Here is a 23,298-nt window from a genome sequence, read left to right on the forward strand (position 1 = left end):
ATAAAAGCCAATTAATTATAATAAATGGATTAGGGGGGTAATGATTTCTTATTAAATCGTGTGTATAAGAATACTATCAAATTGTATAGTTTGCCTTGGAAGAAAGTGAATCAAAATCAACATTTTGATTAATAGATATAATGGAAAATCTCCTTAATTATCTAAAAAAAAAACTACTATCTATTCAGCCAATAAAGAAAAATTGTTAGAGTTGAGTATCAATTTATTTAATTTAATCAATTGTAGTTGGAATTGATTAATTTTGTGCCATTTCTCTAATTAGCTGAAACATGAAAAATTTATGATTGAACAAAAACAATTCCGTCCACCACCACCACCAGCACCACCATCACCCCCACAATAAACAAAAAATTTTCCAATCTAACTCAATCAATATATAAATCCAATGAAATATCCTTTTATTTAAAATGATTTCTATTTTCAAAATTTTTGTTTTCAGATATTATTAAAGCATCTTTTACTAATTGACAAAAGATGAAACAACAAGACGATTTAGAAAAATATCAAGACATTGATGCTACCAACAATGACATTAAACCAATAATTTCTTTTACTAAAGAAGATATTGAAGATGGTAAGAACCCTAAGAATCATCACGTTATAACCACAATCACATCTTCTGATGGTAAAAAAATCAATATTACCAATGATGTTGATCAAGCCATGGAAGCAGTATTATCAAATGATAATGAACCGCCAATTAACTTTGATGATATATCTTCAACTGAATGGAAGAAATTATTATTAAAAATTGATTTATATTTAATCCCCATTATGTGTTTATTATATTGTTTCCAATTCATGGATAAAATGACCACTAGTTATGCTTCCATTTTAGGATTACGTCAAGAATTAAAAATGGTAGGGGATATGTATAGTTGGACGGGGACATCATTTTATTTAGGATATCTTGTATTTGAATTCCCAGCATCAATGTTATTACAACGATTCCCTGTGACTAAAACAGTATCAGTTTTCATTATTTTATGGGGGGTTATATTATGTTTACATTCTGTACCTAATCAATATGGTGGATTTATTACATTAAGAACTTTATTAGGAATGTTAGAACTGGCAGTGACACCAGCATTCACGATTATAACATCACAATGGTATAAAAAAGAGGAACAATTTTTAAGAACGGCATTTTGGTTTGGATCTAATGGAATGGGTAATATTATTGGTCTGGCTATTGCTTATGGATTATATCAAAATCAAATCAATTATAGTATTGATGCTTGGAAATTGATTTTCATCGTCACCGGTTGTTTAACAATATTTGTTGGGATGATTATAATGGTTCATATTCCTGATACTCCCACCAAGGCATGGTTTTTAAATGATAAAGAGAAAAGAATGGTGGTTGAAAGAATTAGAACTAATCAACAAGGTTTTGGTAATACTCATTTCAAAAAGCATCAATTTATTGAAGCAGTTATGGATCATAGAACTTGGTTATTTATAATTTATTCAATTTCTAGTAATTTACCTAATGGGGGGTTAACTAGTTTTCTGGCAATTTTATTAAATGGAGATTTTGGTTATAATTTAACTGAATCATTATTAATGCAAATGCCACCTGGTGCAATTGCTGTTGTTGGATGTATTATCCTTGCTTATTGTGGGAAATTCACTTCATCAAGATTAATTATGGGGATGATATCACAAATTGTTGTTATTATATGTAATTGTTTATTTACATTTGCTAAAAATGATAAAGCAAGATTAGCTGGTCTTTATATTAGTGCTGTGGGTCCCGTAGGTTTCATTTGTTGTATATCTTGTGTTTCTTCAAATGTTGCTGGTCATACTAAAAAAATCACCGCTAATGCCATGTTTTTAATTGCTTATTGTGTTGGTAATCTTGTTGGTCCACAAACTTTTATTGAATCTCAAGCTCCAAATTATGTTGGTGCTAAAATTGCCATTGTCATTTGTTCTTGTGTTTCATTTATTACTTTGGTATTGATTTATTTATCTTATTACTGGGATAATAAATCAAGAGATATTAAAGCACGTAATAGTGAAGATGCTGATTTAATGAATCATATTGAAAATTATGAATTTGCTGATTTGACTGATAAAGAAAATTTGAATTTTAGATATAGTCTCTAGATGAGATGATGAGTTATGTTGTTGTATAAAAAGTTTATAACTATATATATGAAATTGATATTCGAATGATTACCTAGGTTCTGTAATTCTATAACTTCTCTAAAGGTGTCAAAGCAGATGAGCGTAAGAAGAAGTTAAAAAACTTTACAAAGACATCAATACTTCATAATTCAATCACATCTACAAATATATATGGCACATTTCATCTAAATTTTGGATATTATGAATTGTATATATATGTGTAGGTACGATAAATGAAGATAAAAAAAAAGATGGAATCAATATCTGTATCCACCAGCAAACAGTAATAAATAAAAAAATTTCATCAAATCAACGTAAAATTAAAAAAAATGTAATATCTCTTCTCATTAGCAATTAGGAATTATCAAATTAATCAAATCAAGCAAATAAACAAACAAACAAAGCATTATAAATTAAAAGTGTATGGTTAAAAAAAATTGTGTTTTCTGATTTATATTAACGTCAACGTCAATATAAATTAAACAGGACAAAATGTATAGCTAGAAATAACACCATCATAACTTTATTGATGATATTGATGATGATGTTGATATAATGATGATTGGGTCACTTGTTGTTGTTGTTGTTGATTCATTAATGGGGATGAAGAATTGGTATTATTAACAATGTTTGTAAATGATCCATTATTAGTAATTAATGATCCATTATTAGTAATTAATGATCCATTAGTTGATATTGACTTAATTGGAGAAAACCCATCATATTTGCTACTACTATTACTACCAATACTAATATGACTATATCTTTTTTCTTGTTTAGTGTTGTGATGACCATGATGGATATTGATATTACTAGAATTACTATTGCTAGTTAATTTTTTAATCTTCAAACTGTTAGTACTGTTAATCGATGTTAGTTTTGGTTTTAATATTGAGCCTGGTGGTGGTTGAGGTGGAGCAAATGAACTTATTGATATATGAGTAGGAGTATTACAAGTAGAATTTAATCCACTAGTAGATTCATGAGTTCGATTATTTTTATTAGAAAATAATGAATATTGTGAAGTTGCTGAAGGTGGGGTTACCGGAACCATTGATTGAGGATGATTATTTAATGTTAATGACGAATTTGATGAAAAGGCATTAGGTGATTTGGGAGTAAATAATTGATTATTCCCATCACTGCCACTACCATCATAACCTTGAGGTTGGCTATTTGCTTCATCGTCAGTGGAAACATTTTCATCTTCATCTTCAGTAAGATATTCATCAAATTTAGGAAATTGTAATAATATTTCACTCGATTGAATCAATTTATAATCAATTTCATTGTTGTTAGTGGAATCATTTATTGTATTGAGTAATAATTCTTGATTTTCATAAATTGATTGAATTATAAATTTGTAATTAGAATGGAAATTATTAATAACTTGAATCACACCTAAATTTTCATATTTCTTTGATAATACTTCAGTAACTTTACTTAATTGAATGATCAACATTAAACATATTTTTTTAATTGATAATATTGAATCTTCATCTAATCCACTTAAAAATGGAGTATGAATTTGTGGTGGTTGGTTCTCATCATTAACGGTAGTGGATTTACTTATACTTTCATCAAAAGTAGTTGCATTAGTATCATCATAATTATTAGTTTCATAAAATTCATCAATATAATCTTCATCATCGTCCTCTTCATCCCCACTATCTAAATCTATATCTTCATCAAAACTGGAATGCCTTACATCCAGTTGATTTTGATGAGTATAACTGGCAGTAGTTGTTCTCGATGAATTAGAGGAGAGAGCTTTCTTTTGTTTCTTTTGTTGAGGATTAATGATTTCTTGTTCAATTAAATTTTTCAAAGTTATTGAAGCATGAGGAATTTGTAACATTGAACAACTTAATAAATTAGCTGTAATAGCAATTAATGATGGTGGAACTGATAAAAAATATTTATCATATAAAGATAATTCACAAAGAAACCTAGCAACAGCAGTTACAGCTGATGATATACTTGATTTCCGATTAGGACGTACACTTTTGTTTTCAATATCATTGGTGGTGTTGTTAGATAAATTATTCAGATCAATGGCTAATTGTAGACAATCTTCTAAAGTTGGATGACCAATTGACCAATCTAAAGTACTTAATATATGCATTTCCATTTGAACAAACATTTCTTCATCATAAGCATTACGACACATTATTGTTAATTCTTTTAATGTGGGTACACGCAGTTTTTTATCTTCATATTTACTAGCAATCCATAATGCTGTACAACCAACTAATTGATAATGACGTTTGAAAACAATTCTTTTAGCACAATATCTATCAATAATATTAAGACATAAAAATAATGTTGTTGGTTGTAATTTAAATGAAGAATGCAATTCAATTAAAAAATCTAATAAAAATGGACGCATAAACCATTGAATTTCTGGTTGTAAATCAATCATGGCAGGATTAACTAATGTAAGTGATTCCAATTGAGATAAAGTATTGACAATATCTAAAGAATATTCTTGAATTAAATGTTGATTGGTTTGAAATTCCAATGATTCAAGTATTGGATGGTATGGTCGACGTTTAATATGATGTGGAGGACCATATTTGACTCTTTGTTGTTGTAAAGATGTCATGATAAGATTTAGGATATATGTATAGATTTAAAGCGAATGGACTGAGTAATAGTAATTAATATATGCAAAAATGGAAATTGAAAATCAAACTAAAAAGGAATGGTATGAGGATGGGAAGGTATTATAAATAAAGAAATCAAAGCGAATGAATGAAGGTGTTGAACTATAAGATAAAAGTTGGAAAATGAATGAAAATGAATGAAAATGGCAACCAAATATAAAAAAATTTTGAAAGTAAAGAAGAAGAAAAGGTTGGTTGACAAGTTGAATATATTATATATGATAATTGATAATTAGTTAAAAGACTGACAATCTGACTATGTGTGTGTGTGTGTATATATATGTTATGTGTGAAATACTTGAAGAAAAAAAAAAAAAATGTCGTCTAAACAGTTTTTTATTTGAAAGGGGGGAGGAGAAGAAGAAGTGAAGGTTTGTTTACTTTTCCTTTTTTTTTTTTTTACAGTTTCTTTGGTTGTAAAAAAAGAAAAAGAAGATTTTCGCGTATTTTTTTTTTACAACACCAAAAAAAATGTCTCTCACTACTACTAATGATTAAGACGACAAAAAAAAAATAACGGACAGAGAAGGAATAGAAAAAGGCTCGCGACATTTATTTTTGCAACCCTTTCCCTTTATATTCTTTTTTTTTTTTCCCCTTTCTATATTAATTGTTATTAGAGTTAACTGTTGTCTCATTTTTGTTTTTTTTTCTGGTGTTTTAATTGTTAAGGCGCGCACAACAACAACAACAGCAACAACGCGCGTTAGTCCCTGTTCTATTTTTTTTGTTTGTTTTTCTTCTCATGCCATGCCCCATTCCACTTTTTGATGATTGCTATCAGCGCCAGAACCAGAACCATAACATTCCTGCTACCGCCACTTTTCTTCCTTTTCCTCCTGCCTACTTGAATTGGGGTTTGTTTTGACGTGCCCATTGCAAAGGGGAAGTGCAAAAAAATATAAGCTACACAAAACAAGAAACATATAAGAACTCTTTGTCGTTCTTCTCCTCCTCCTTTTGGAAGAAGTAAAAAAATCTCGTGCATTTTTGTGAAACAAATTCTGTCCCCCCGATCCATCCATCCATCCAATTCCGTGTATTAAAGATTATCAACAACAGCAACCTCTACTACCATCAATACCACCAATATTAGAAAAGTTTTGTTAATCCCACTTTTTACATTGTCTTTTACATCTACTAACATTCTCAGTATTTAGTGAATAGACTATAATTTATTGTACTTTTATATGTATATAAACACGTAGATCTTTTTCGCTTTGAACTGAGGTATACAAATTTCAAATATCACAGTAGTGTTTTCACTCCTTCATTCTACTTAATTTGTAACGCCTTAAATGTTTTAAGCTGGTGGGGGGAAAGAATCTTCTAGATTGCATTCAAGTTTTTTGCTTCACATTTTGCCTTTGTTGCTGCAAATCAATTAAAATAACCTTGAAACATTAATATGATCCTCTCTCTCCCACATTGAGATTGCTGTTGTAATTATCATCCTTTCATGTTTCATCTCTCATGCTTCTCTCAATTGATATCTACAAACACTCCATAGACTTAACATTGTAATTATAACAAGTAACATATTTCAGATTTTCATTCCTACATCTTAATAGACTAATGTATCAATACTATAAACCTAATTTCTTGTAGCAATTAGAGTTTTGATTTGTTTTTACTTGTCGCTGGTTCGTTTAAATGTCACTATCGTTTTCTATTGTATTCGATTATTTTGTTTCATATTAATAATAGAGACACATAACAAAGAATAACGTAGAAAGAAGAAGAAAGATGATGAACAAAGATCGTGGCGTAACGCGTTCCCATAATATAAGAAAAAAATAATATTACAGGGGTAAACGAACAAGAAAAGCTGGGACGAGACGAAGTAAAGTATAAATATCTGATGATAAATGATGATATATCACAAATGAATAAATACAGAATACTAATAATGCTTTATCCGACAAGAAGAGGAAGAAGGAAATTTAAGCTTATAACCAGTAATCATTGTTGGTATTTTAAATATGTTATTACGTGTGAATCTTGAAATTTGTTATTTAAACCACCCAATAGACATACACCATGTTCAGTGTTAACTAGTCAGTAAAATTGTATATCTTATATAAAAGCTTCTTCTTACTGCTTGCAAGTCTATACTATAAATATTAGAAGGGGATCAAAATATTGAAAAATAATTTATACAAATCGTGATAATTGTCTCCTTCTAATGCAAGCACAAAATGTATAATTCGCTTGTAACTCCCTCCTTCCCTCCTTCCATCCTTTCAATATATCATGACACAGATTCATTAATTAATTTTAATTCATTATTATTATTATGTAACATTGAAAATGGTACACACGCGCAAATCCGCAAAGTTCAAAACCACCATAATCCGCGACACAAGCGTAGAAGAAGGCTGCACATAACGCGTTTATTGAAGATAGATTTATCTATGTATATATAGATATCAAACGGCTTACCGAAAAGGAGACGGAAAAGGAGTTATTTGATAATCTTTAATTCATGAAGTTTCTTTTCGTTGAATTCATTATATTTAGACTTTTGGAACTACAAACCATCAGTTCTACTTTTTATGGTTTAATCTTTACAACTATAACGTGGTTCTTACTAAGTGTAGGATTTGGTTTATTATAATTCTTCAATTGGTATATAATATACTACTGCTACTCGTAAATCTATAATCACAAAGTACTACTCCTTCTATTAGTATGCACCTCTACCTCTACCTGGTGCACCTTGAGGTTGTGCTTGTTCTTGTTCATCATTTCTAATGGTTTCATCAACTGATAACAACAATGTAGCAGCTTCAGTAGCAGAACTTAAGGCATTGATTTTAACTAATGCAGGTTCCCAAATGAAACTTTTGAAATTATCGCCAATATTTTCCAATTGGAAATCAATACCATACCAAGTTTCACCTTTAGCATGATAACTTCTTAAACGATTTAATAATTCAATACTATCAAACCCTGCATTTTCACACAATTGTCTTGGAATCACTTCTAAAGCTTTAGCAAAAGCAGCAATAATTAATTGTTGTTTCCCATGAATTTGTCTACTATAATCACGTAAATATTTCGATAATTCCATTTCAATGGCACCACCACCAGCAACAATTTTTTTATGAGTAATTGATCGTTTAACAATCATAATGGCATCGTGTAATGAACGTTCTACTTCAGCAATCACTTGTTCTGCTCCACCTCTTAATATTAATGTACAAGTTTTAGTTTGTGGACAACCTTTAAAAATATTAAATCGTTCATTACCAATTTGAATTTCTTCAAAACTTTCACATTGACCTAATTTCCCATCTTTAAGTAAATTAGAACAACTCGATTGAATATCACCACCAACAGCTTGAATCACGCGATTCATATCATCATCACTAACTCTACCAGCACAAAATATATTACGATCAGCAAAATATTGAGTAGCTAAATCACCAATAGGTAATTTTGATAAAACAATTTGTGCTCCAGTTTGATAAATTGATTCTAATTTATCGAAAATGATTTTCCATTCGGCATCAACAATTTGTTGATATTGATTAACTTGATCAATTCTAATTTCAGCATTATCTTTTTCAGCTTTTAATTCTAATTCAACATTAAGACATAATATTTTGGGGTTACTGAATGATTTTGGTTGTTGTTCAAATCCTGCATATGAAAAAGTTTTCTTAAATGCTACACCATCAATAAATAATGAATCTTCTAATGAACCACCTGGAACTTTTTTAATCCCAATTAAATTTTCATTCAAATCATTACGATCTAAAGTTAATACGGCATCAACTACCATTTTTGTGAAAAATTTAGAATTAGTTTTAATTAATTTTGATGACATGGCAGTAGTAGCACATTTTTCCAATAAATCACGGAAATTGCCACTATCAGTATTATTTTCCAATACATCAATTGATAATGATTCGATTTTTTCAATACTTAATTGACATGCCTTTCTATAACCTTTAATAATCAAATGAGGATTGATTCCATCTTCAATAAAATTTTTCGCTTCTTTTAATAATTCTCCAGCTATAATAGTCACCGATGTTGTCCCATCACCAACTTCACAATCTTGAGATCGAGAAATATCAACTAACATTTGTGCTGCAGGATGAACAATATCTAATAATTTTAATATGGTGGCCCCATCATTAGATATAGTAGGTTTCCCATTACTATCAACTATTAAAATATCGGATCCAAATGGTCCTAATGTTGGTTTTAAAGTGTCTTGAATGGCTAAACAAGCATTAATGTTGGTTAAAATTTGACCTCGTCCTTGAGATGAATCTGTCCCCTCTTTTAAAACAACAATTGTTGGTGTTTGATTAGAAAATGCCATAACTGAAAGTTGTTGTTATTAATAAGATTTGATTAATCAAGAAGAAGAAGAAGAGTAAATGAATTGGTGATTAATTCAGAAATAGAACATCAAAGAAGAAATCGTGAAAAAAAGAAAAAAAAAATTTCTCAAATTTGGTGATTTTGGGCTGAGTTGCACGACCACATATAAACTTAACTAAGAAAAATTTTTTTTTTTTTTTTTCATTCAATCTGCCTCCAAGGAGTTCACTGAAAGGATTATACTTATCATCATCATATAATAGTAGTATATCTATTCTTTTGATTAATAGAAGTTATTATGTTGACTAGAAGAATAATATCATTAAAACCATTTCCGGTATCTATATCTACCAGGTCTAAAGCAACGTCTGCTTCTCCCACATCCAATTCAACTTCCCCTTATGGTGATGTCAATTTATCAAATCGTCGTGTTATGAAACGTATTGTTCAAGGGAAAGCTAGACCGGCAATTTTCTATCAATTTGAAACTTTGGTTGAAATGAGTGATGGCAGTGTAATTAAACGATATTCACAAGCACCTAAAGATGAAATTAGAATGATTAATGATCAAAGAAATAATTTAATGTGGAATCCTAATAATAATGATTTAAGAAATGGTGGAATTGGTGGTCTTGGTGGTGATTTACAAGCTAAAGGTAAAATCAATAAATTTAAACAGAAATTTGCCAATTCATTCGAAGAAGAAGAAGAGGAGGTAGGAAAACAATCTAAAGAAGGTAAAGAAGGTAAAGAAGAGAAGAAAGTTGAAGGTGAAGGTGAAGTTGATGAAGAAGCTATTAGACGTAAACAATTAGAATTACAAAAAGCTAGAGATGAAGAATTATTTGAATTAATGGGAGAAAATGCTGAAGAAGTTGTTGGTGGTGGGAAATTATATGATAAAAAAGCTGATAAAAAGAGATTCAAATAGAAAAGTTTACTTGATCATAACTAAAGGGTAGTAGTTTCCATTTATCTTGTATATATTGCATTTAATAAAATAATTGTAAATTTAATCAACCAAAAATGTCTAGTCTTGGATTCCAACCCACTGCTACGTGTGATATATGGGGAAGAGGGAGTTTATTCTATACTCTTATTTTATATATATATATATATATACATGCATGCTCTATTATATCTTATTATAATCATTTTATACTTGATAAGACTTTCTCATTGATTATCTCTTTCAAAAAATCTTCTGAATCATAAGATTCACATACCCACAAAATATCTTCAACACTCCAACCAAATTTCCTCATTTCATCAAATAACCAAATTATACAATAATAATCTTTTTCAACAACTGATTGAATTAATAAATGGTGACAAATTTTGATCATACTAGTTTTGTTTATTAATTTCAAATAATTTTTATCAATTAACCAATCAGGTAAATATTTAATTCTTTCATTAGGTATTAAAAGTTTCCTCAATCTTTTATCAGTTGATTTTAAAGTATATCTATCAAATATTTCATCAATATTTAAATATTCAAATAATGATAAATCATTGGTGTTTAAATTCCCCTTAGTGGCAATGGTGTTGGAGTTGGTAAATGATTGTGGTGATCTCCTATTTTTATTAGTGGTGGTGGTGGTGGTGGCAATAACATTAGTATTGTTGGATAATTTCAAAATCTTATTATATAATCTAATACCATCTCGAAGATCCATAATTGCTATATGTTTCAATATAAGTATTGTCAATTCTTCGAAAAAAATTTCATCTTTAAAATTTTCAATAATTCTTAATTGGAAATCTTTTAAAAATGTTTCCACATCTTGCTTTTGATGACTTCTAGCTTCAATTAAAATATATTTAAATATTTCAAAATAACTCCATTTACAATGATTCCAGGATAAATTTTCAATTATTTGTAATGATTTAATTATATCATTATGATTGGTCAATAATTTTTTAATAATACCATTAAGTTCATATTGATTTAAAAATGAATTACTAGTATTATTGGTGTTGTTGGTAGTATTGTTTTGTTTATGAATAGTTTCTAAAATTTTATTAGAATTGGTTTCATCATTTAAATTTAAAAATCCAACAAATAAATGACTTAAATTACTTCGATTTATAAATTTCTTATTGATAATTATACCATCCAGATCTTTACCACTAGGTTTGGGTGTATTCAATTGATTAGTAATTATTCTTTCAAAACTTGTGTTATTTCTAAATATCGTTCCATAAAACTCTAATTTAAAATTTATAAATTTATCTTTATTGCTAATTCTATCAATTTTGGTCAATTTTTCAAGTATTATGGCAATGTCAGGCTTAAAAATTGGTTGATTTTCATCTGTCCAAAGTTTAAATATATCTGTCATTATATCTAGAAATTCATTTAAAAGTTTTTCATCGATATCATTTTCATTTTCACTAATATTAACAATTATAAATTCTTGATTATCTTCCCAAATTTTGAAACATCGATTAGCATTCAAATTAACAAGATTTGTTTGCAACATTTGACATAGAATTTGGAAATATTGTTTCACATATTTTTTATTAGTTGTAAAATTCAATAATTTCTGATTTCTGATCAATAACCAATCATAATAATAATTACTAAAATAATTCCCATGAATAACATTTTTAGTGAAAATTCTGAAAAGTAATAACATTTCATCATATTCAAAATCTTTAATCCCTTGATAATGATTGACACAAAGTTGTAATAATCCATAATTAATTGGAGTTAATTCATCAACACTACTATTCAATTCAATCAGCTTAAGTAAATATTGAAATGTCTCATATTGTATAATTGGTACTTTGAATTGATCTTTAAATTTTCGAATAAATTGAATCATATATTTAGTGGCTTTCAAGTATTCTCCTTCGTTTATCAATATTAATAAAAACTCATCAATATATTCAACAATAGAAGATGAAGAGGTATTACTCTTATCTCTTCCTTCTGTTGGTCCCACATCCACAGTGACATGATTAATTATATTCTTTAAACTTATTCTATCCAACGTTTTCGAGTCACCTTCAAGTATTAAATTACATATATCTTGATATAAAAAATCTTTAGGAATTCTTTGTAGTATTGATTCACCTTGATATTCAATTGATTCTTTAATGAAATTGATATTTTTCGATTTACAAATTCGATTTAAATATTTTCTAACTTCTTTCCTCAGTTTTAACAGTTTAATATAGTTGATTCTATCTTGTGGGTCTAGTAATGCCTGTTGTTGATTGGTTGAATTATGACGTCTTGACATATATAGTGGTGATGATGCATTGGTTAATCTTCCTCTACTAACGGATCGTCGTAGTAATTGCACTGCTGAGGTGCTCCTTATGGAAACTCTAATTCCATACACGCATAAGCCATTCATAAATGATAATATATACAAGTAACTTTCAGTTGAAATGAATTTGAATTAATACACCAAGAAGTTTGAAATTGATTGATTTCAACTGTTTGGGGGCTTCTCCTTACAAAAAAAAAAAAAATTCGATCAAGAAAAAAAACTCATCTTGTCTCACACGACCTTTGTTATCAACTTACTTTCCATATTTTAATGATTCAATTACAATATAGTTAACTTTTATGCATTCTATACATTAATATAGTCCTGTTTCACATTCTTACATGATCGTACAATCACCAAATCCAAACCCATACATAACTTTTTCAACATGTTTTTTAATAATTGGCCAATCTTGTCTTCTTTGAACAAATTCATAAATTTCTTCTTGACTGAAAATTCCATTAAATTTCGATAAATCACTAACTAATTTCCCAATTGATTTGGAATCATCACCACTAATTAAATAGATATTACCAATCTTGATTAATGCTTGATATAAAGGTAACACTAATCGTTTATTGGATTTGACATTATTATTAATAAATTTAAAATATAAATTCAAATCACTAATTAATCTTGTAGCCCCCATAACGGAAATTGTTTTCAATTTTAATGATTTAACAATAATTTGGAAAAATCTTTCTGCAATTTCTTGTTGGAATACATCAACAATTGATTTATCAGCACTATCAACTAATAAATTCATATTTTGTTCTAATACTTCCGTTGCTTTAATTGCTGCTTCTGTAGGTCCAAAATTAGATAAGTCACTAGTTTGTGACAATGCAGGACTTGGTATCGTTTGTGAATCTGTTTGTTGTTGTTGTTGTTGTTGTTGTTGTGAGTTCTGTTGTTGAATGTTAAAATCAGGGTAATAATCTTTATCGGATAGATTTTGTTGATAAATTGTTTCCACTTGATCTACTAAAATTTCAATTCCTATATTTAATCCATCAGCAACATATTTATCAACTATTGCTTCTAATTTCTTCTTATTTTGTAAACTTGGATTTAAAATAGAATTTTCATTCTGTTGAGTAATTAAAATTTCTTGTTTATAAAAAATATCAATCATTTGTATAATAATATCGGCCATATTAATTAAATTGAAAAATAAAATCAATGGTTGATCGAAACTTTCATTATGTGATTTGGTATATGTTGGTGATTTAGGGTTATATGTTTGTAAATAAGTCAAAGCACGATCAAACCCAGGCAATAAATGATCCAGGTTTATCAATTCAATTAATTCAACAAAGCAATGTTGAATCGATTGGAAAATATCTTGTCTTACTGATGCTATTGAAAAATTTTGAAATTTCAATAACCGATGAATAGATATTCGACAATCATTTAAAATTTCAACTGTCAATTCTGGATTGAATATTTTATCTAATGATTTAATATTTTCGGACAAGATTTTCGCCTTGGCTTGAATTTCTGAATATGCTTCTACTTCTACCTCTTCTTGTACATTGTCTTGAGATTGTGAATTATTAGTACCACCATGGTTGTGTTTACTTTTCGATGAATTTATTGTGAAAACATTTTTGAAACTAGTTAAAAAATCATTTTTGGTTTCAATCTTAACTCGATCAAGAATTTTTTGTGAAGTTTCTTGTTCTCTTTTAGATATCACTTGTTCCCAATCAAGTAATTTCCTTTTGGTGTTACTTTTAAATGAACCAACTTCTTCTCTCATATATTCAGCGGCAAATGATTCAAACAGCATATCGATTAATTCAATTATTAATTGGTGGAAACTTTCACCAACATTCTCACAGGGGTTTAAATTATCAATAAATAAACTCATGGCTAATTTTTCGTAAATCATGGGTACCAAAACTGAGTACAATCCAAATTTTTTCAGTGATTCAATTAATAACATTAATAGTTCACTTAATTGATTGGAAATTAATTCTTCACTAACTTTATACATCATTGGTATTGATTGAGGGAATATCAAATCAATTATATGACTTTGTTGATTAAATACTTTGGCAATATTAATTATCAACTCATCGGTGTTCTCATTATTGATCAGTTTCTCCGGTTCTGTGCCCTCCGATTCTGTGCCTTCTTTGGTTATGAAATATTTCGTTTCATCATAATTCTCTAAATTAAATAATTCTATATTTTCATCAAAAATACTTTTCTGTAAGAAGAAATCAATTAAAATTTGTTGATTATTGTTGTTGTTGTTATTTAAATCAATTAAAATATTCACAAATTGTTTTGTCTTTTCATAATCTTCAATATCAAAATGAATTTCTAATTCACGTAATAAAGCATTTTCTAATAATTCAAATAATTGGATGATTTTTTCATTAGCAATAATTCTTGACGATTCAATATAATCAATTTTGTTAAATTTCTGTAAATTTTTCAATATTTTAACTTGATCTTGAGGTGTTTGGAACCGTTTAAAAATTTTTAACCGATTATAATTCTGTTGAATTAACAAATCATTATAAAATTCATGTAAACATTTATAAATTTTAATCACTTGATATTTAGCATTTTTATTAGATCGATAAATATAATCCATACATGTTAATGGATCGTTTAGATAGCCCCCAGGGGTATTACTTTTTTGATTAGATTTTATATCTTGTTTAGTCAATTGTTTAGCTTCTTGCCATACCCCCATTCCTTTCAACATTGAAACCCATAATTTAGGATCAGTAACTGCTAAATGACAATTCTTAGAAACTTGTGAAAATGATAATAAATCTTGAATCGGTAAATATTTGGCAATATTTTTAGCTATATTGATTGGTATAACATCTTTATTGTAAACATCAATGTCTGAATTCCAAATAACTTGTGCCATATTTCAAATTCAATTAACTTCAATATACTTCAATCAACGCATTTACTAGATTTAATAACAAGCCAAATAGTCAAGGTAGCAAAAACTGGAATTTCTCTCTTAGTTGGTGATGGATTAGTTGTATGGTCTATAGCACATGTACCGATAGAAAGTAATATCTTAACGCAATGGTGATAGTTGATTGATGACTGATGGTGGGTTGTCTATAGTCAATCAGAACTTAACTCCCTCGCAAAAACGAAAACCGAAAATTTTTTTTGGCTCCAAAAATTCTAATTTTATTCCAATCCTTTAACCAAACAAGATAACTTTGTATAAACTAATATACTGTTTAAGAACGGCCGAGAGACATACTAGGAAAGAGAGTGGAATGATATAGCTTACACTATAGTTGATTTAGAATGTTAAAATATCAAAATATATCACTACTAATACATAGAAGTCGACCGAATAAGCTACCTATAATAATAGAGACATCATCATCATCGCTAATACCGTCTGCATTTATATCGACTTCCAAATTCCAAACTCATAAACTACTATTCTACCAGCAAAAGCGACTATCAACATCTAAATCATTTTTTGAACAAACAAATCAACCATCTACTGCCACTACAAAGACGATGCCTGCAAATGAATATTCTATCCCCCATAAAATTTCCCAGTATTTAAGTGATTTATTAATAAAAGAGAATGAAAGATTTCTTGATGAACCAATACAAGAGCTAATTGAAAGAATACCAAATTTATCAAATGAATTGAAACGATCAATTGATTTTGAAAATAAACTATTTACAATACTATCATATGATCCAATATTAATTGATCCGAGAATATATTTACACTATTATGAAGGTGTAGCAGGGTTGTCTTTATCATCTGCATCATCGTCAGAAACATCTTTGAAGAAACTATACATTGAACGATTACTATATCACAGGAAATTTCATTTATGTTGGCAATTATTTTTAGATTCTTGTAACAATAGCAACAATAATAATAATACTTTGAATGAGTTGGATGAATTCTTAGAAATAATTCATAATTGTTTAAGAAATAAATCTGATAGTTATAGATTTAGTTTATTGGACTTGATAATAAATTTACCTCAAGATATAAATGAAAATAATATGCTTCAACAGATCATCGATTCAATGGAATATATTTACCAACCTGATTTCAATATTGAACAGATAATACAGATATCCGTGAATATGAATCAAATTTATAATTTGGAAGAGTTAGAGAAATATTATTTACAGTGTCAACAAGATCAAAACCAAAATACATTTGAACTTGATGTATTATATCTTAAACGAGTAATGAAATTAATCTTGCAACAACAGGAATCGACAACTACAAGCAAGAAAAGCATTATTCAAAACTATTTATTACAGTTCCCGCATATTACTTCCCAGCCTGGTTGGCTAAGTCTGATATTCCCACTTTTCAATTCGTCAACAAATTTCGTCCCTAATAATACTGGCAACAACAAAGTTAATGATAATAAAACTCCAAATGAAATTGTTCCATTTATAGAGGCAAGCAAATTCATTCTCACTGAAAGGGAAACGAAACTAAACGAATTGGACATCTTGTATATATTAAGGAGTAACTTAGTCAAACCATATACTATTTATCTGGCATACAATCAATCATCATCAACAACAATAGTACCAAATACCTTACAAAAGAAGAATAGAAAGAACAAGATAATAATTAATGAATTGACTCGGAATTTATTGAATGACCCACCGCGATTACAAATTATTTATAAACAAAATATGAATTTATTGAATGAATCATTAATCATTAAATGTTTAAATATTTTAATCCCCTTTCTGGAAAATGCCACAAATTGTAATGGATTATTTGATAAATTTGATGAGAAAATTCGATTAAACATTATTATTCAATCGATTGACATTGTTAATAAATTAAATTGTTGGCAACTTGAGAATTTGATTTTAAAATATAATTATCATGAACATAAGTTCACTCGAGTTTTAATTAATCAATATTTATATCTATATAAATCTAAAGCAATGGGGCTGAATAGATTAATTGAATTGACAAAATCAAAACAAATCAAATCTAGGAATGCATTACTTGAAATCAATCGTGCTTCACTATTACGTGGAAATGGTAGTATAGATTCTACATTGATATGTATTATCTTTGATCGATTGATACAATTGACTGTTCCCAAACAATCTGATGGTGGTGGTACTACTGATGATCATGAAACTATCACTACCAAGAATAGTCAATTTGCATTACAATTTAAATGGAATTTAACAACAATAGAAAAGAATAAATTCCATCAGACTATTAGATCTTTTGCTCAAACATTATCATTATTGACACCTGATAAATTATTGCAAGTGTTAATTATATTAGGCAAATATATGAGTGATAATCAACAATTTTATTATCATAATGATACTGAGGCTAAGAATTATTTGATCAAATGTTTAACAAATGATATTTTTCAATTTATTAATAGAAAAATGGGAAGAAATAGTGTTGATTATATAAAGTCATTGTTAGATCAAATCAATCAAGATTTATTACATGTTGGTGAACCTAAAGTACTTTATTGGATTGAATATTGGTTATTTAAATCAATAGTGTTAAATGACTATCAAAAATCATTGGAATTATTGTCTAACCTGCCCGTGGTAATACAAAAGAGAAATAAACCAATTAATTTGACAAAATTCATTCCGGCAATTATATCAGGAATAATTGATAATAAACAATTCAATTCAATAGAAGAAAAATTTGAATTTTTAATTAAATTCTTACTGGATTTGAAATTAAACAATTTCAATAATAAGCTTACAATGAATGCAAGTGTTAAATTAATAAATGAAATTATTAAATCTAGCAAAGGTAATAAAATCAAGAATACACATGACAATACTACTAATAATATAAATTCACTAAATACCGCAACTAAGATCAACAATAAAAGTCAATTATTAAATTTGATTCAATCAAATCCCAAAATGAAACAAGCAATTAAATTAATTGTTCAACATCATAAAAATAAATCCCATTCATAGTTTATAATGTATATACATCTATATACCATTCTTCTTTCTTTCACATTTTCAATAAATAAATAAAGATACCACTACTATTACTACTACTACCACCACTTATTTCCAGTGGAGTTATTGTGGCTAGGTTGAATTTGAACTTGATTTTGCTTTCAGTTTGGGTTCCTTCTTTCTCATTCTTTTATTAGTAAACTATATTTATATTTGTAAAAAAATTGATAAGGTTAGTATGTCTTCATCATTATCATTATCATCAGTCTAATTTATGGGCCAACTAATTAGAAATCTATTGTAATTTATAATTCCATCTGTGTTCTTCTGTCCTCCAGTTAAATTGTTTCATTATTTTGTATGTAATCATATATGTCTATCAAGTGATCATCAATCCCACCAAGACATGTTACGAATAGATCTATTAGTTAGCAATATTCTGTTTGATAATACATACCCAAACTCTTATTTGGGAAAGGCTAACACCGTGTTTTTCTGCTATCAATTCCCTTTCTCTTCGATTAGGCTGTTTGTTCTTCTCGAATACTTTTTCAAGAAATTCCTTAGTAGAATTGTCTAGTCTTTGTCGTTTCTTTTTTGACTTTTTTATTTCCTCCCCTTTTATTAAAATATCATCTTCGCTATCTTTATCATCATCCATCTGGTCGCTTACTTCAAAGGTTATTTGTTCCAACGCAAACTCTTCGGTACTTACTGTGGGAAAAATGAAAGCTTCTTCTTCTTCCTGCTTGCGAGTCCTTAACAACAAGTTATACAAATTATTGAGGCTTAGTTCGTACTGAACTTTCGATCCAGCAATGGAAGATAGCTTGATAATGTTAGTAATTTGAATTATTCGTTTTCTTTTATTCAAGATCATATTAGCTAAACACGGTGACATACCTTCATTAATCTATCCAAAGACTCGTGAAAAAGGGTTTCTGTTTCTTCATGCAGGTTGCTGTTCTCCTGCCTCTCACGCTTCAATTGTAAGAATATTTCCTCGTTGTCTTCATTCTTATATACTGATGTTGCTTGAACTAGTTTCTCTACACTTTTTAAAAGTGTTAAGCTACTTTCTATTTCTGAGTTCATTGCTTTGGAAAAAACGAGGAGGTTGAAGGTGATTTTTATTTTGTGCCTCTAATCAATATTTTTAGAGGGAAAAAAAGTTATTTATCACAATACGCAGAAAAAAACTATTGAAAAACGTCCTCAGTATAGATGCCATAACTGCAGTTTATAGTGCTTCGACTTACCTTAAAACCATTTTTTAATCTCCGTGGTTTCCTATTCAGCTTTTTTGAAACGTTTTTGTATAATCTGAATTTTGCTTTGTTACCCTGTACAGATCTTGGATGTTTTCTTGATTGATTGTAAATACTTGAACAAAGTTCGATATAGTTGAGCTCACTAGTAGTCCTAGTAGAAGATATTGGATTGAGGTTTGAGCTTTTTTTATCGTGCCATTGCGACTCTAAAATAGATAAGTATTCGAAATAGTTTTTGAAAGAATTGTCAACCGAACCCCAAAGCTGTATATTATGTTAGTACTCTGTCAAAGATTTCAATCAATTTTATTATACATACTAAAGATACACTCTTGGACACTTTCTTGAAATCAGCTTTATTTTTTCTTAATAGCTTGGAAAGTATGCTTCTAGCAATAATGAAACTGTTTCTTGATCTGAAAGAACTCAATACTGTCATTTTATCAATGGACTGATTATTGATAAACTTAGGTGTTGATTGTGGTGTAACATAGATGGATATCATTGGGAATGACCGAGAATTAGTAAGACTTTTAATAGAATATTTGAAACTTGACTGCAGCTTTGGAAAATTAAAGGTATATGGCATATTATTGGTATTTGTCTTAAAAACTAATCAAAAAGAGAGAACGTGTTAAAAAATGCATCAATTTTTTTTGCATGTGCTTTCTCGTATTTATAATTTGATATTAAATAGCAAACTCTAACTATAAATTCCTTGCGTTATCATTTGAAATTGATCATACAAGCGAGTATACATGCTCCCGACACTCTTTTCTATCAAATAAACTTCAATGAAAGAATCAATTTCCTCATCCGATAAATGTAACTGTAATCTTTGTTGAAGCAAAACACTGGTATTATCACCATTGTTAAAGCAAGGAAGACTTGACCCCTTTTGCATTAACTCAACAATACTAACGATTTGTCCCCATTCTTTGCGTAATGCCTTAAAGCAATTTTTGCAAGTATCTACAAATTTTAAATAAGCCTTCGATTCTAGTCCCCCCAATACCTCGACATATTCAGAGGTTAATTTAAAAGGAGCAGCCTCGAATCCCACACTTCCGGGAGAATTAGAAAGCAAAAAACCAAAATCAATGTGGATTATATGCCCTTCGTGATCTAACATTATATTTCCGTTGTGTCTATCTTTGATTTGCAACACATAGCATATTATGGAATATGATGCCAAACTTATCGCAAAGTTTTCTTGAGCTTTGACATACTTCAGTGAGTCAACCAGTCCGTAAAGTTTCTGAAAATAATCCTTTAATGTAAAAATCCGTCCTTTGGCATTCTCTCCGTTTTCAATTGACAATTCGGTTAATGATTTTTTGATGGAGTGAATGGACATTGCATTTGTGATGGTCTCAACTAATCCAGCATTCGCACTCGTTATTAAAATTTTCATTCTTTTAGTCCAGAAGTCTACTTTATGCTTTTTCCATATATTGGAAATTAAACTAATTAATTGACAAGCAAATGCCTCTTGTGGTAAATCATCTCCATTTTTAACAATCACTGAGCAAAGATCCCAATTTTCAAGATGCCCGTAGATACTGGACTTTCTAATTCTATGTTTCTTTTCATTCCAATCTTCAGCAAGTTTAAAATCGTTCTCGAGTTTTCTTTTACCAGCATCTTGTTCATCTGTTTTTAACTCCTTCAAAGTTTCGTAATCAATAAAGTCAAACTGATCCTGAAGCGATATCATCGACTCAATGATTCTATTTCGGATGGAAACAAATTGTTGAGTGTTTGATTGGCCGGAACTTTCCAACTGCTGAAGCATGAGAGAGGCGATCCTCATTTGATCAGCGAGAACCAGTGATTCGATAGTACCCCCGGTAGTTGAGCTTACATTTCCATAAAACTTTTCATCTTCTTGAGACAGTCTTGCGACTGGGCTACCTGGTGTAGATTTGGCCCAGTCCCTACTTGATGACCTCAGATGTAACAAAGAAATCTCCCCCAAATCCCCGTCTTCATTATAGTTCTCACTAGCATTATTATCTAAAAACATTTCTTCTTGTATCAGAGAAACAACTGATGTATCATCGTCACCACTTATTTGATCATTTGGTTTGACTTCAGGCTTTCGAACACAATCGTTGATTATTTTCTGGTTTTGATCACTGAATGGGTTAAAATCAATTTCGTCGCTCAAGTATTCAATTAGTAACAAATATGGTACTCTTTCGGCGGAGTTTAAGACACATGCTTCATTTATATTTAACTTCAAGATTTTGTGGAATTTTTTATTCTTATTACTGGTAACAGGTAATAATTGAGGGATATCGATTTCTGAAGGAAGAATAGACTCATTTATAATAGATAACTCTGCTCTTAATGCAGATAACCTTGCTACTTTAGGAACCAGTGACAATCTCAAAGAAATATTTTGCAATGACATTATAAAACTCGTTTCTTTTTTGGAATAGTTTACCTGAAGAATTTTTAATAATTCTTTGTATGGTCTTGTTTTTACTTCGGATCCCATGAATTTTTTCTTACTAATAATCAACTCAGCAGAGTTGCGAGATGTTCCCAAGGCAGCCTCGGATTCAGAACTATACAAATCCAACCTGGATCTGGTTCGTACTAACTCCGGTAGTGATTGTGCACTCCTATTATACTCTTCCATCAGTGCAGACTGATCTGTGTCAGAAAAGAAGCTAATACTATTCACTGTTGTCTTTGACCTGTTCTTTTTGGATCTAATTATTGTGTTTATCTTGAGATTCTCTTCTACTTCAGTATACTTCATTTCCCTTATTTTTGGCCTTGACAACGTTTGAACATAACCTAGTTCCTCTTCATCAGTAGTGTAATTCTCAGAATCGTCCAATTGTAATGCTGCTGAAATTTTCTTTTTCGAGTATTTTGTTTTTAATCTTTGAGACTCTTGGATTCTATTCGAGACTTTAGAATCATCGTCTGAAATAACTGGTGTAATGGCATCTGCTGATAACCTTTGATTTTTCATGGTAAGATTTCTAGTCAAAGATTTTTGAAAACTGGCCAATTTAAACACAAATGACTTTTGCTGTTTCCCTTGTGAACGTACAATAGGTAACGCATACTCATTTACCAAGGGACTACTAAATGCACTGGCGACCGATCCGCACAAAATAAGAGCAGGTTGCATATTTTCTCGGAATTCTGGTCCTCTAATGTGAAAGGAGGTTTCAACATTGAATAATATATTTTGTAATTTATTAATGAACTTTCTCACTGTTTGAAATGAGTATGATTTTGGCTCGTTTCTCAACTCGAAAAGAAACGCCTGTAGATACCAAAAAACGATTAAACTAAAATGTGGAAATTGATTACAATAATGCAACAAAAAATCCTCTAAGGCCATGGAATCCGTCTCAAAATTAACTAGAAGCTGAATAAACTGTGGAATAAAAAACTCCAATTCGTCATATGAATAAGAGTACAATTTTTGCACTAATTGGTGGTGAACACCTATGTTGTCGTTATGTTGTTTTAACAAATCAATGCATTGAAATAACCCTAAGTCTCGTGACTTTATAGTATCTCTCAATTCATGGGGTGCTACTGGCATTTGCAAAAATTATAAGGTTCAGTGTATTGATGATGTAGTGAAAATAATACTGTTGGATT

The 23,298-nt window shown here is 29.3% G+C and overlaps 10 protein-coding genes across 10 annotated transcripts; 3 read left to right on the forward strand and 7 right to left on the reverse strand. All coding sequences in view use genetic code 12, as the record gives it.

Moving 5' to 3' along the window:
* Positions 1–495: 495 nt before the first annotated feature.
* Positions 496–2,136, forward strand: DAL52 (Dal52p; the record flags this gene model as incomplete). The annotated part of the gene is made up of 1 exon (XM_709531.2): positions 496–2,136. One exon carries the CDS (start codon positions 496–498, stop codon positions 2,134–2,136), a length of 1,641 nt encoding a protein of 546 aa, XP_714624.2.
* A 544-nt stretch (positions 2,137–2,680) lies between these two features.
* Positions 2,681–4,762, reverse strand: CCN1 (Ccn1p; the record flags this gene model as incomplete). Its single annotated transcript, XM_709530.2, has 1 exon — positions 2,681–4,762. One exon carries the CDS (start codon positions 4,760–4,762, stop codon positions 2,681–2,683), a length of 2,082 nt encoding a protein of 693 aa, XP_714623.2.
* A 2,747-nt stretch (positions 4,763–7,509) lies between these two features.
* Positions 7,510–9,159, reverse strand: CCT7 (chaperonin-containing T-complex subunit; the record flags this gene model as incomplete). Its single annotated transcript, XM_709529.2, has 1 exon — positions 7,510–9,159. One exon carries the CDS (start codon positions 9,157–9,159, stop codon positions 7,510–7,512), a length of 1,650 nt encoding a protein of 549 aa, XP_714622.1.
* Positions 9,160–9,459: 300 nt separating this feature from the next.
* On the forward strand, positions 9,460–10,092 carry MRPL36 (mitochondrial 54S ribosomal protein bL31m; the record flags this gene model as incomplete). The annotated part of the gene is made up of 1 exon (XM_709528.1): positions 9,460–10,092. One exon carries the CDS (start codon positions 9,460–9,462, stop codon positions 10,090–10,092), a length of 633 nt encoding a protein of 210 aa, XP_714621.1.
* Positions 10,093–10,312: 220 nt separating this feature from the next.
* CAALFM_C501710CA (uncharacterized protein) lies at positions 10,313–12,529 on the reverse strand (the record flags this gene model as incomplete). The annotated part of the gene is made up of 1 exon (XM_709527.2): positions 10,313–12,529. One exon carries the CDS (start codon positions 12,527–12,529, stop codon positions 10,313–10,315), a length of 2,217 nt encoding a protein of 738 aa, XP_714620.2.
* Positions 12,530–12,782: 253 nt separating this feature from the next.
* Positions 12,783–15,338, reverse strand: RCY1 (Rcy1p; the record flags this gene model as incomplete). The annotated part of the gene is made up of 1 exon (XM_709526.2): positions 12,783–15,338. One exon carries the CDS (start codon positions 15,336–15,338, stop codon positions 12,783–12,785), a length of 2,556 nt encoding a protein of 851 aa, XP_714619.2.
* A 401-nt stretch (positions 15,339–15,739) lies between these two features.
* On the forward strand, positions 15,740–18,301 carry CAALFM_C501730WA (uncharacterized protein; the record flags this gene model as incomplete). The annotated part of the gene is made up of 1 exon (XM_709525.2): positions 15,740–18,301. A coding segment is annotated over one exon (2,562 nt), but the record flags the coding sequence as incomplete, so codon positions are not given.
* A 225-nt stretch (positions 18,302–18,526) lies between these two features.
* Positions 18,527–19,489, reverse strand: MTLA1 (Mtla1p; the record flags this gene model as incomplete). The annotated part of the gene is made up of 3 exons (XM_019475414.1): positions 18,527–18,595; positions 18,852–19,223; positions 19,298–19,489. 3 exons carry the CDS (start codon positions 19,487–19,489, stop codon positions 18,527–18,529), a joined length of 633 nt encoding a protein of 210 aa, XP_019330959.1.
* Positions 19,490–19,593: 104 nt separating this feature from the next.
* On the reverse strand, positions 19,594–20,254 carry MTLA2 (Mtla2p; the record flags this gene model as incomplete). Its single annotated transcript, XM_019475415.1, has 2 exons — positions 19,594–19,929; positions 19,985–20,254. The coding sequence occupies 2 exons, from the start codon at positions 20,252–20,254 to the stop codon at positions 19,594–19,596; spliced, it is 606 nt and encodes a 201-aa protein (XP_019330960.1).
* A 114-nt stretch (positions 20,255–20,368) lies between these two features.
* Positions 20,369–23,239, reverse strand: PIKA (1-phosphatidylinositol 4-kinase; the record flags this gene model as incomplete). The annotated part of the gene is made up of 1 exon (XM_709522.1): positions 20,369–23,239. The coding sequence occupies one exon, from the start codon at positions 23,237–23,239 to the stop codon at positions 20,369–20,371; it is 2,871 nt and encodes a 956-aa protein (XP_714615.1).
* Between the last annotated feature and the right edge of the window lie 59 nt (positions 23,240–23,298).

Source organism: Candida albicans, chromosome 5 (assembly GCF_000182965.3).
Source record: "Candida albicans SC5314 chromosome 5, complete sequence".
Classification (NCBI taxonomy): domain Eukaryota; kingdom Fungi; phylum Ascomycota; class Pichiomycetes; order Serinales; family Debaryomycetaceae; genus Candida; species Candida albicans.